Source organism: Schistocerca serialis, unplaced genomic scaffold, assembly GCF_023864345.2.
Source record: "Schistocerca serialis cubense isolate TAMUIC-IGC-003099 unplaced genomic scaffold, iqSchSeri2.2 HiC_scaffold_897, whole genome shotgun sequence".
Classification (NCBI taxonomy): domain Eukaryota; kingdom Metazoa; phylum Arthropoda; class Insecta; order Orthoptera; family Acrididae; genus Schistocerca; species Schistocerca serialis.
The window spans coordinates 2,306,976-2,321,049 of NW_026048515.1; the positions used below are offsets into that span (position 1 = coordinate 2,306,976).

Sequence of the window (14,074 nt, forward strand, 5' to 3'; positions counted from 1 at the left end):
GAGACAATCTCAGCAGCACTCTTATATTGTTTTTAGATGATGCCTTCATGTACCATCATATAAATTATCAGATGATCAATATAAATTCCAAAACAAGCTAGACAAGACATCTGCATGGTGTGAAAAGTGGCAATTGACTCTAACTAATTAAAAGTGTGAAGTCATCCATAAGAGTACCAAAAGGAATCTGCTAAATTTTGATTACACAATAAATCACACAAATCTAAAGACTATAAATTTAACTAGGGACTACAATTACAAATAACGGAATTTGAAATAATCACATAGATAGTGTTGTTGGTAAAGCAAGCCAAAGACTGTGATTTATTGGCTGAATACTGAGAAAATGCAACAGATCTACGAAAGAGACTGCCTATACTATGCTTGTATGTCCTCTTCTCGAGTATTGCTGTGCAGTGTGGTACCCACATAAGACAGGATCAATGGAGGACATCAAAAAACTTCACTGAATGGCAGCTTGTTTCATACTGTCACAAAACAGGGGAGAGATCATCGCGAATATGATATGTGAGTTGGGGTGGTAGTCATTTAAAGAAAGGTGTTTTTCGTTGTGGCCAAATCTCATGAAATTTCAATCATTAACTTTCACCTCAGAGTGTGAAAATATTTTGTTGGTGCCCACGTACATAGGGAGGAATGATCATCATAAAAAGGCAAAAGCAATTAGAGCTCACACAGAAAGATTTAAGTGCTTGTTTTCCCCATACACTGTCCGAGAGTGGAACAGCAGAGAAATGTCTTGAAGATAGTTTAATGAACCCTCTGCCATGCACTTGACAGTGAATTGCAGAATCATCATGTAGATGTAGATATAATGAGGGAGGTCTGATCAGTTAGCTATTTATGATGTTGGCTAACCAGATGTTTTCAGGTATTTTGGTACTTGGTTGGTAACAACAACAACAATCTTTACTGCTTGTCTGAACAAACCGAATGAATGCGAGTATACTACTTCTATCTGTGCTAACTGTGGAATTCACCTGAATTCTAACTGCTTAACTGACTCATGGGCAGTGTACTTTGCCTTATATTTTCTCATGGGGGCCACACCTTTCTGCCCAGCCATTGCCAGTGGCATCACCTCAAATGAGCTTACTTATGATCATATGTTGTCAGGGCCCACACAACCAGTGCCCTGCCGTGCCCTGTGGTATCCTCATTTGAGTCCACGTGAGTTCCACATTGACAACCAACAGTGCCCCAGGCAACACATTTCCTGTGGTATCTTCTTCATATTCTCAAGCAAAATTGTTTGTCCTGTCTTCTGCTCATTTACCTTTTAGGCATTTCATTGTTCATCTCCAGAACACCCCTATCAATCCCTTTGGTATGTCTGTAGCAATTATTGCCCTTTCTGAAGGTGCTGTTTGTTCCCTGGATTTTTAATTAATACACTGGATCTTCTTATTTAGGTAGCGTGAAGAACAGTTACCAGCAAGCTCTTTGATACTACAATTTTTTATTGTGTTGTTATATTGCAGGTTATGTTCCAGTGGAAAACTCCTCTAACATAGTATTGTGACAGTATATTTCTTAGCTTTCCTGCAAAGATATTTGTATGCCACAACTTTACAGACCTAGTTGTAGTTTCTACACAGGTTGATCAGTTGCTCACCATTCCTGTTGGTTCTCTTATGAGCTGGGTACTTTCTGACACTACTTTTGAACCTTGCCTCCATCCCACCTGGGCAATGAGGTCCACACTTGTGGATAATTTTATGATGTTTAGTAAATGTATCCAGTTTTTCTTTTCATTCATTCCAGAGATTTCCTAGTTTTTCAAAATCCTTGCCATTTATGTAATAGGTGGGGGCATGGAAGTTAACAATTTTATAAGCTTTGCATAATGTCATCAAAGGTGCCCATACCTATGGGCAAAGCATATTCTTGTGTATGTTAATGGCAGCTCACAGTGCAGTGTAGTTTTCAGTTTTACTGTACTTTTGAACTGCATACTTAAACAATTGGTCTTTTTACAAATATTTGATAGTTACTGTGGAATTCTTATTTCCACAGCCTTGGAATACTAAATTGCAATATACCACTGTTCTGTCTCCTAATGGTACTTTTTACAGTCTCATGGTCAGAGTGAGAATGCTTTTAATTCTGTGATATATTATTAGCAGTCATTAAATGTTTACCCCTTTTGTTTAGTGGCTGCGTTATTTTAAAAAGCACAATGTCTACTGTTCAAAGTTTTATCACATTTATTCCTAGAAAATATTTTTTTGCAGGCTGTGTGGTAATTCCAGTTAATTTTATCTTCATGCTGATGTATGAAATTGTGCACATAAAATTCTCAGATTCTTAACACACTAGCTGTGTAATCCAAAATTTAATGCCAGCAACAGAAAATTTTTTGAGCTTAATATATATGCATTCAAAGAAAGAATAATTAAGTGTAAAGGTTCTATGAATATTAATGCAGGCATATTCTTCATACTTTCAATAACTGCATACTAATGACCATGAAAACAACTGTTGGTGCATTCTTGTCAACTTGTGACTAAACATTAATTTTTCAGCAATAATATAACACTATTCTTAAGTTATTATACAGTAATACAACTGTTGCAGATATGGACAGATGAGAAACTGAAGTGGAATAAAACAGAATGGGGTGGACTCCATGAGCTACATTTAGCTGATCATGAAATTTGGCAGCCAGATATTATCCTTTACAACAGGTAAATAGAAATGATAATGAAATAAGAAAAGAACAGTCCACATAGCTTTCCAATAAAAAGTTCATGGAAGAAGAAATTTTGTAATTTCTGCCATATCATAGTTCTCATAACAGCATTAAGCACTCACATATTTATTTTGAAACTATCTGATTTCTTCTAGTTTGCAAACATATAAGAAATTATGTGAAATTTTCCTTTAATTTGTTCATTTTTAAGCATTTTCATGCAACTGACATTATTATACACTGAAGTGCCAAAGAAACTGGTATAGGCATGCATATTCAAATACAGAGATATGTAAAGAGGTAGATTATGGCACTGCAGTTGTCAATGCCTATATAATGCAGCAAGTGTCTGGTGCAGTTGTTAGATTGGGTACTGCTGCTACAATGGCAGGCTATCAATATTTAAGTTAGTTTGAATGTGGTGTTATAGTTGGCACACGAGCGATGGGACACAGCGTCTCTGAGGTAGTGTGATGTGGGGGATTTTCCCATTCATGAGTGTGCTGTGAATATCAGGAATTCGGTAAAACATGAAATCTCCAACATTGCTGCAGCTGGGAAAAGATCCTGCAAGAACATGACCAACGACAACTGAGGAGAATTGTTCCACATGCCAGAAGTGCAACCCTTCCGCAAATTGCTGCAGATTTCATTGCTGGACTTTCAACAAGTTTCAGTGTGCTAACCACTCAACGAAACATCATCAATATGGGCTTTTGGAGCCAAAGGCCCACTCTTGTATCCTTGGTGACTGCACAACACAAAGATTTACGCCTTGCCTGGGCCCATCAACACTAAAATTGGACTGTTGATGATTGGAAACATGTTGCCTGGTCAGACGAGTATTGTTTCAAATTGTATCAAGCAGATGGATGTGTACTGGTGTGGAGACAACCTTATGAATCCATGGACCCATCATGTCAGCAGAGAACTGTTCAACCTGGTGGTGGCTCTCAAATAGTGTGGGGCATGTGCAGTTGGAGTGATATGGGACCCCTGATACACCTAGATATGACCCTGATGGATGACACGTGTGTATGCATCCTGTCTGATCACCTGTATCCATTCATCTCCGTTGTGGATTCCGACAGACTTGGGAAACTCCAGCAGGGCAATACGACAGAGTGGCTCCAGGAACACTGTTCTGAGTTTAAACACTTCCGTCAGCCACCATTCTCCCCAGATAAGAACATTATTAAGCATATCTGGGCTGCGTTGCAGTATGCTGTTCAGAAGAGATCTCCAGCCCCTTATACTCTTACGGATTTATGGATAGCCCTGCAGGATTCATGGTGCCAACTCCCTCCAGGACTACTTCAAACATTAGTCAAGTCCATGTCATGTCTTGTTGCGGCACTTCTGCATGCTCGTAGGAGCCCTTCACAGTATTAGGCAAGTGTACCAGTTTCTTTGGCTCTTCATTGTATATGCATCTGTGTACAAGGCACTGTTCCAACTAGGGACACAAGGAAACACAATGCCATAAAAGAAATACAAATTTATCAGGTCACAGAGTGACAACAACAAGAGTACAATGCCAACAGAGTCACAGAGAGACAATAACAAGAATACAGAGCAGATAGTGACACATCTCTGAACTATTAACAACTGAGAGGCCGGATACTCCTGTACAGCCTTATAAATATGTTGTCTCCATCTGGTATCACTAGCTTTGTGCTGCATTTGCATGGGAATCCAGATGACAGTGGTAACTGATGGTGTGGCCCCTGGTCAGCATGCACTATGCTTGCCATAGTGGCCTGACTTGTGTCTAAGATAGGTGTAGTAGTAGGTGGCAGGTTACTACACTCCTCTTTCCTTGTGGGGAAAGGGCCATGTGTCACTGTTCACAATACTGTTACTGCAGAGACATACGTTGTGTCTTTGGAGGTGTCAGGGGTGGCAGCCAAATGTGTGAGAAGTTCCCGATCCTCCTGGGCATCACATATTAGATGAAAGTGATTGGGACAAGAGCATTCCTGTGGGCTCCTGGATGACTGGTGGACAGGACCGATGACAGGGGGAAGAAACCATCTGGACTTCAGACTCCATGATGAGGGGCATCACCCAAGGGTGACAATTGCTGAATGAAGAGAAGGGGCTCTGATGAAGGGGAACTGGCTTCCATTCCTGCTGATGGCAGCAACTGCTCCGAGCAATGGGTGGAGCACTAGTCACGGGAAGCAAACCCACTGGTGGTGTTGATGGAGCATCGATTACCAGGGAAGGTGGGCATAATGAGGCCTACCCAACCCCAAGAGCAGCAAGGGCCAATGAAGAACAAAGCATTGGGCCCATCACCCAAGGAGGGGGCCCTGCATCCATACAACTGGTTCTAGTGGCATGCCTTGAGTTAATCTGCAGTGCAAAGCATGAAGGCAAGATGAGCACACTGGCTTTGGATGGCAGCTGGAATTGAGTGAGGATGTTGTCCAAAATCCATGGCCCAGACAGCCGTGCTGGACAGAAATGTTGACAAAATTGGTACCATTGGGGACGTCCTTTTGGGGCAGCAGGAGGTTGAGCAGTATCCGTGGCTGATGGCTGTGCAGGAGCTTGGTGAGACTCGTGGTCCCTACGAATGCCATTATTTATGATCCAAAAAAAGTGAGATCATCCTGAGCTGAGAAAATCTTCAGCTTATTTGTGCATCGGTGTCTTAAATATTTGGACAAAGCGTTCTGTCTCACCATTTGACTGTGGATGAAGGAAGGCACCAAGATGTGGTGAATGCCATTGTATGTACAAAAGTTCTTGAAAGACTATACCGTGAACTGATGACTACTGTCCAAAATCAGGGTGCAAGGCAAGCCTTCTAAAGAGAAAATCTTTGACAGGGCCTTGACAGCTGTTGGAGATGGACAATGAATGACTTAAGGAAAATCAAGAAAAGTATCAGTTGCTAATAACCAGAAGGTGTCTAAAAAGGGACCAGAGAAATCGCGTGGACTCTTTCCCAATGCTATGTAGGGGCCTGGGAATGGCAAAAAAACATTGTGTGGTGCTGCCTGGTGACCTGAACACTTGCGGCAACCCATGACAGAGTGTTCCACTTCCCAATCAGTGCCCAGCCAAAACACATGACAGCATGCCAGGAGTTTTGTGTGAGAGGCCCCCAGTGGCTGATACGATTAGCAGATGACTTCCCACTGCAGTCACTGGAACCATGATGCTGGGAGTGAACCCTTCCAGTGACAAGAGAATAATGCTATCCAAGAGGGAGAGATGATGGTGCAATACGTAATAATTCTGAAGCAAGTTCGATACCCCACCCAGCAGACAGTCGGCCCACCCATGTTGTATCATGTGTGTGACCTGATGGAGAGCCAGATCCTCTGCCACAGCAGGAGCAACATGGGAACTGATTGTGGGAAAGCTATCCGTGCTGGCTCCATCTGGTGTCATTGACTTCATGCTGTATGAATGTGGCAGTCCAGGTGGCAGTGGTTGGTGACAGTGCTGCTCTTGGGAGTTGCCTTGGGTATCTGTGGATGCCCCATTTGAATGTCAGTGCATATTATGCTTGTCACAAGCACTATGCTTGTCATAGTGGCTTGACTTGCATCAGCAGTAGGTGTAGTAGCCAGCAGGTTACTACAGACACCTGCACATGATAAGGCAGCCATGTTTACAACATATATTGATGTTAAATACACTCCTGGAAATGGAAAAAAGAACACATTGACACCGGTGTGTCAGACCCACCATACTTGCTCCGGACACTGCGAGAGGGCTGTACAAGCAATGATCACACGCACGGCACAGCGGACACACCAGGAACCGCGGTGTTGGCCGTCGAATATCGCTAGCTGCGCAGCATTTGTGCACCGCCGCCGTCAGTGTCAGCCAGTTTGCCGTGGCATACGGAGCTCCATCGCAGTCTTTAACACTGGTAGCATGCCGCGACAGCGTGGACGTGAACCGTATGTGCAGTTGACGGACTTTGAGCGAGGGCGTATAGTGGGCATGCGGGAGGCCGGGTGGACGTACCGCCGAATTGCTCAACACATGGGGCGTGAGGTCTCCACAGTACATCGATGTTGTCGCCAGTGGTCGGCGGAAGGTGCACGTGCCCGTCGACCTGGGACCGGACCGCAGCGACGCACGGATGCACGCCAAGACCGTAGGATCCTACGCAGTGCCGTAGGGGACCGCACCGCCACTTCCCAGCAAATTAGGGACACTGTTGCTCCTGGGGTATCGGCGAGGACCATTCGCAACCGTCTCCATGAAGCTGGGCTACGGTCCCGCACACCGTTAGGCCATCTTCCGCTCACGCCCCAACATCGTGCAGCCCGCCTCCAGTGGTGTCGCGACAGGCGTGAATGGAGGGACGAATGGAGACGTGTCGTCTTCAGCGATGAGAGTCGCTTCTGCCTTGGTGCCAATGATGGTCGTATGCGTGTTTGGCGCCGTGCAGGTGAGCGCCACAATCAGGACTGCATACGACCGAGGCACACAGGGCCAACACCCGGCATCATGGTGCGGGGAGCGATCTCCTACACTGGCCGTACACCACTGGTGATCGTCGAGGGGACACTGAATGGTGCACGGTACATCCAAACCGTCATCGAACCCATCGTTCTACCATTCCTAGACCGGCAAGGGAACTTGCTGTTCCAACAGGACAATGCACGTCCGCATGTATCCCGTGCCACCCAACGTGCTCTAGAAGGTGTAAGTCAACTACCCTGGCCAGCAAGATCTCCGGATCTGTCCCCCATTGAGCATGTTTGGGACTGGATGAAGCGTCGTCTCACGCGATCTGCACGTCCAGCACGAACGCTGGTCCAACTGAGGCGCCAGGTGGAAATGGCATGGCAAGCCGTTCCACAGGACTACATCCAGCATCTCTACGATCGTCTCCATGGGAGAATAGCAGCCTGCATTGCTGCGAAAGGTGGATATACACTGTACTAGTGCCGACATTGTGCATGCTCTGTTGCCTGTGTCTATGTGCCTGTGGTTCTGTCAGTGTGATCATGTGATGTATCTGACCCCAGGAATGTGTCAATAAAGTTTCCCCTTCCTGGGACAATGAATTCACGGTGTTCTTATTTCAATTTCCAGGAGTGTAGTTATTGGAAACATTTGGAATAAACGTTAAGTATAAATGCATAATGCAGATGGTAAAGTACATTGCTAGAAAATACACAATATGCATATCCAAAAACAAACAGTACAATGCAAGACAAGACTATATGTTATTTATGGTTGTGTCTGTCTGTGACTCTTGTGGTGCACAGCAATCTATCCTGTGCATATTAGTTAGAATTTTACCTACAGCTTCTTATAGAGGATGCCACTTTTGTCACATGATCTAGACAGCTGGTGTAAGAGAAAGCACTACCTTTCTCAAATTTAGCATCCTCAGTTTTATTTTCTCCTATCTGTTTATTTTTTCATATCATTTTACAAACTTCTTAAATGATGGTCATAAAATTACATAGATGATAATGTCTCCAAGCTACTTTGTTTTTCTTTACTATAAATTTATCTCTTTATGTTAAACTTACTTACAATACCTTCTATACTGGATTTGATTTGGACTTTCCATGGAAAGGCCTGCTTGCATCCATTACATTTTCATATACTTGTCTCATCACCACAATGTGATGAATTAAAAACAAGATGATAAAAGATAAAACTACATTTAATTATCGTAACAAAAAATAATGAAATGACAGCACCATTGCTATGGTAAGATCAACCATAATTAATTTTATCTTGCAGAGTCAATACGGAAAATTAAGCACCAAGCTCCAGTACACTGTGGCATTTACAGTACTACTACATGTATTCTTTAACAATGAAAATAATCAGTTTTAGACAACATAATGTAGGCTAATTGGATAGATAAAAAAAATCTACTCACCAAGTGATAGCAGGAGAACACACACATAAAAAGAGGTTTGACTTATGCAGCCTTTTGGAGCCAGTGACTCCTTCTTCTGGCAGAAGGGTTGAAGGAGACGGAATAGGAGTGAAGGGAAAGGACTGGAGACGTTTAGGAAAGGAGTAGAGTTAAGGAAAGTCACACAGAATCCTGAGCCAGGGGAGACTTAGTGAATGGGATGAGATGGAAAGACTTTTCTGAACTCTACCCCTTTTCCTAAACCTGTCCAGTCCTTTTCCTTCATCCCTCTTTCTTCCCCTGCAACTCTTCGGACAGGAAAAGGAGACACTGACACTGAAAGTTTACATAAGTAAAACCTTTTTTATGTGTGTTTTCTCCTATCATTGTTTGGTGAGTAGATTTTTAATATGTAATCTGTGTATCACCGTGAGACAGAATAGTTGTCCAGCACTTACCCTCTGGAGTCGAAACTATTAGTACTGTCAATATACACATACAAAAGTACACCAAATTATCCTGACTTTCAGAACTAGGTTGGTCATGCATAATTGCATAGTACATATTGATACAGGGAAATACACTTGTCAACTATACATATGGTACAGGGATAAAATTTAGTTGTATTATTCATAGTTGCTAATCACACAAACTCTTAATATTAATAAGGACAGAAGCTGTTTGTTTACCACTGAATTAATATCAAAGACTACTTACTTTCCAGTAACACGTGTGTTTAACTTACTGATGAAGAGCTATAAAAGGTGTAATAGCCATAAGAAAATTTTGCATCAATTTTAAAGTGAAAAATAACACAAAATCTGTGATTTTTGGCAACATAAAGTGAAATCAATGGTTCTCCCACAATGTCATGAAATTTAGCACTTTTCCACATTCCTGTGTAAAAATATTGTAAATATGGGGGCAACAATTTACTAATATTGATAACTGATAGTTGCTGAATGCTGAAATTGGGTTTTGAGTTTTTTCTCCACTCTGAGTGTCTGTTGTTGTTGAGTTGGTGTTGGTGGCAGTGGTCTTCAGTATGAAGGCTGGTTTGATGAAAGTCTTTGAGCAACCCTATCCTGCACCAGCCTCATCATCTCCGAATAACTACTGAAACCTACATTCATTTTCATTTGAATCTGCTTGCTTTAATCATCCATTTGTATCTCTCTCTACAATTTTCACTCTCTCCCCCTCACTTTGCTATCCCTCCTCCCCTTCCCCTCCCCCCCTACCCTCCACACATACATGCTTTCCTCCATTACCGAACAGATGATTCTTTCATGCCTCAGGGTGTGTCCTATCAATCAATCAATCAATCCCACCTTTTAGTCAAGTTGTGCCACATTTTTTCTACAATTTGATCCTGCACCTTCTAATTAGTTACTCAATCTAGCCACCTAATCTTCAGCAATCTTCTGTAGCACAACATTTCAAGAGCCTCTATTCACTTCTTGCCTGAACTGCATATCATCCACATTTTACTTGTGTACAATACCACATTCCAGACAAATACCTTCAGAAAAGATCTCCTGACACTTAAATTTACCTTAGATGTTAACAATGTCCACTTTCTAAAACTGCATTTCGTGCTATAGACAGTCTACATGTTACATTTTCTTTAATACGATCATTGTCAGTTTTTTTCTGCCAAGATAGCAAACTTTTAGTGTCTAACAACAATAGAAAATCATGGCAGAAGCAGTATATAAAATAAGCGAAAGGCAACCACTCCCCTATAGCAGATTGATGTGTGGAGCACAGAAGCACACAACAAAAAACAATATTCACCCCTGTGAATGCTGTTTTCTGCTATGGGTTTCTGTGCTCCACATATTGATCCACTGTAGTTGAATGGTTGTCTTTCCTTGTTTTATGTAAACTTTTATTGTCTCATTTCCTAATCTAATTCCTTCTGTGTCACTTGATTTAATTCAACTACAGTGTGTTTTTCTTGTTTTACTTTTGTTGACATTCGTCAGATAACCTCTTATGGAGATGCCATTCATTCCCTTCAATCGCTCTTTCAAGACCTTTGTTGTCTCTGACAGTATTACAATTTCTTTGCCAAACATCAATTTTTTTTGTTTTATCTCCTTGAACTTTAATTCCCTCACAAATTTGCCCTTGGTTTCTTTTACTGCTGAGCCAATGTACAGATGTAACATCAATGGGGATGGCTACAACCCCATCTCGCCCTTTTCAACCACTGTCCCCTTTCATGTCCTTGAATCTTATAATTGCAGTCTGGTTTCTGCCTGCTACTTTCAGAATTTACAAGTGTGTGTTCCAGTCAACAGTGTGGAAAGCTTCTCTAAACCTACAGTAGCTATAGACATAGGTTTGACTTTCTTCAGTCTCTCTTCTAAGGTAAATTGTAGGGTCAGTGTTGCCTAGTGTGTTCCTTCCTTTCTCTGGAACTCAAACTTACCTTCTGAGAGGTCACCTTCTATCATTTCTTCAATTCTTCTGTAAATAATTTGTGTCACTATATAACAAGCATGACTTATGAATTTGATAGTTTGGTAATGTTGATGCCTGTCAGCACCTCTCTTCTTTGGAAATGGGTTTATTATATTCTTCCTGAAATGTGAGGGTATTTTGTCTGCCTCATATATCTTACATACCGTTTTGTCATGGCTGGCTCTCCCAAGGACCTCAGTAATTCTGAGAAAATGTCATCTACTCCAGAGGCATTGTTTCAACTTACGTCTCTGTCAAATTCTTCTTGCAGTATCATATCTTCCACCTCATTTCATCTACTTCATTTTCTCTTTCTATAGTATTGCCTTCAAGTTTTTTCCCCTTATATAGCCATTCTAAATATTCCTTCCACTTTTCAGCTTGCCCTTCTTTGCATAGTACTGTTTTGCCATATGAGCTCCTGATATTCATACAACTTGTTCTCTTTGCTCCACAGTTTTCTTTAATTTTCCTATAGGCAGCATCTGTCTTTTCCCTAGTTATGCATGTTTCTACATCATTGCATTTCTCATTTTGCACTTCCTGTAAATCTCATTTTTAGATGTCTATATTCCTTTTTGCCTCTTGCTGCATTTTTATATTTTCTTCTTTGTCAGTTAGATTCAATATTTAATGTGTTATCCAAGTATTTCTTCTGAGTTTTGTCTTTTTGCCTATTTGATCCTCTACTGTCTTCAATATTTCATATTTCAAAGCTACCCATTCATCTTCTATTGCATTCATTTTGCTAGTTCCATTCAACCATTGTCTAATGCACCTTCTGAAACTCTCAGCTGCTTCTCATTCTTTCAATTTGTCCAGTTATCATCTCCTCAATTTCCTACCTTTTTGCAATGTCTTGATTTTTAATCTGCATTTCAATAGCAATAAATTACAATCAGAGTCCACATCTACCCCTAGAAACGTTTTGAAATTTAGAATCTGTTTGTCAAAACCTCTGTCTTCACATTATGCCATCAATATGAAACTTTCAAAATAAGACATGACGTCTTTATTAGGTCAGCAGCTATAATCATGCATAGACACACAAAATTTTTATGTCTTGGTCAGTGTTTTTGTAATATGAAACCATCCATTGTCTGCAGATGTCTTCCATGTATACAACATGCAGACAATGATTTTTAAAGCCAAGTGTTCACAATGAGTAAATTATACTCAGTGCAGAATTCTACTAGGTGACTTCCTCATTCATCCCTCTCCCCCAGACCTTATTGTCCTACTATTTTTCCTTCTGTTGTCCCCCTATAAATTTCCAGTCCCCATCACATTTAAATTTTCATATCCCATAGTGATCTGGATAACTTGTTTTAACTTGTCTTATATTGTTTCAATATTTTCATCATTTGTGGTGCTGATTGGCATATAAACATATACTATTGTGGTGGACATTGGTTTTGTGTTGGTCTTGGCTACAATAATGCATTCACTATGCAGTTCATTGTAGCTCACTAGTGTTCCTGTTTTCTTATTCACATAAGACCTTCTCTTGCATTATCCTTGTTGGATTTTGTATTTATAAACCCGTACTCATCTGACCAGAAGTTGTGTTTTTCCCGCCATTGCACTTAATTAAATCCTCCTATATCTAACTTCAGTGTGTCCATTTCCCCTTTTAAATTCTTTAGCCTCCCTACCCAATTAAGAGTTCTAGTATTCCATTTCCATATTGTAGAATATCAGTCTTGGTTTCCCTAATAGCCACAACCTCCTGAGTAGTCCTCGCATGGAGATCTGAACAGGGGACAATTATACCTCTGGAAGATTTTACACAGGAGGATGCCATCATCAGTAGCCATGCAGTAGAGTGACATGTCCTTACGAGAAATAATGGCTGCTTACTTTCAGTTATTCAAGCACCATCTTAGCAAGATTATCACAGTGTTAAGTGACAAACTCATTTACCGAAAAATAATAATTATCCCATACACTGTTGAAACTGTTTCAAAAGAAAGCACTGTGAAAACTTTAAAGTTATCTTTTGCAACATTATGACACCAGTATGACACTGCTTCACTATACTGTGAAAACAGCAGTCCACAGTCTAAATTTGAACATGGAATACAAACTTCCTTTAGTGCAACACCAGGCATTTGACAAAGGCAAACTCCCTTTAGGGCAACACCAGACATTTGACAAAGTGCACATATCTTGTTAATGCTGCTCTATCCTGTGCAAGTCTCTTCATTTATCATAACTACTGAAACCTACATCTTGAACATACTTACTGTATTTATCCTGTGGTCTACAATTTTTCACTCCCCCCCCCCCCCCCCCCTCACACACACACACACACACACACTCCCCTCTGGCATCTTATTGACAATTCCTGGATGACTCGGAATGTGTTCTATCAATTGATCCCTTATTTTAGTCACGATGGACATAAATTTCATTTCTATCCAGTTCATATTGGTTATCTAATTTAATATCTAATTTAGAGTGCATGATGCAGGGTACTTTTCATAGCACCACATATTACGGTTTCTTCCCATTCCAATCAGATATGGAGAGCAGAGACAATGGTTGAGACATGAAATTGACAGCAGTGAGATTTATGGGAAAAATTTAAGTTATATCAAAAGAATAGGCTAATGGCAAATGGAGGTGGTGTATTTGTCATAGTAGACAAGAAACTCAAATTGAAGCTACATGCAAGATAATTGGACAAATCTCAATAGCAGGGGGGGGGGGGGGGGGGGCGGCATAAAATGGTAACTGGATCCTTCTTTTTCCCACCAGACTCATCTTCTGATGTAACTGAAAACCTTAGAGAAAACTCAGTTCACTTGTACATAAGTTCCCCAACCATGTTGTAATCATTGGTGGAGACTTTAATCATACAACAATCAATTGGGACAATCATAGTTACTGGTAAGTGTGATGAAACATCCTGTGAAATATTACTAAATGTCTTCTATGAAAACTACCTAGAACAGGTAATTCAGAATCCCACTCATGATTGAAATGTATTGGGTTTAATGGCAACAAATAGACCTGACCTCTTTGAGAATGTCCAA

General features: G+C 41.1%; 1 protein-coding gene across 3 annotated transcripts in view; it reads left to right on the forward strand.

The window, feature by feature from the left end:
- Positions 1–14,074, forward strand: part of LOC126452545 (acetylcholine receptor subunit alpha-L1-like) — a 179,466-nt gene that overhangs the window by 113,703 nt on the left and 51,689 nt on the right. For all 3 annotated transcript variants that reach the window (XM_050091109.1, XM_050091110.1, XM_050091111.1), the window contains one exon: positions 2,599–2,708. In XM_050091109.1, coding sequence (XP_049947066.1) covers positions 2,599–2,708 — 110 coding nt within the window. The remainder of the gene's footprint in view (positions 1–2,598; positions 2,709–14,074) is intronic.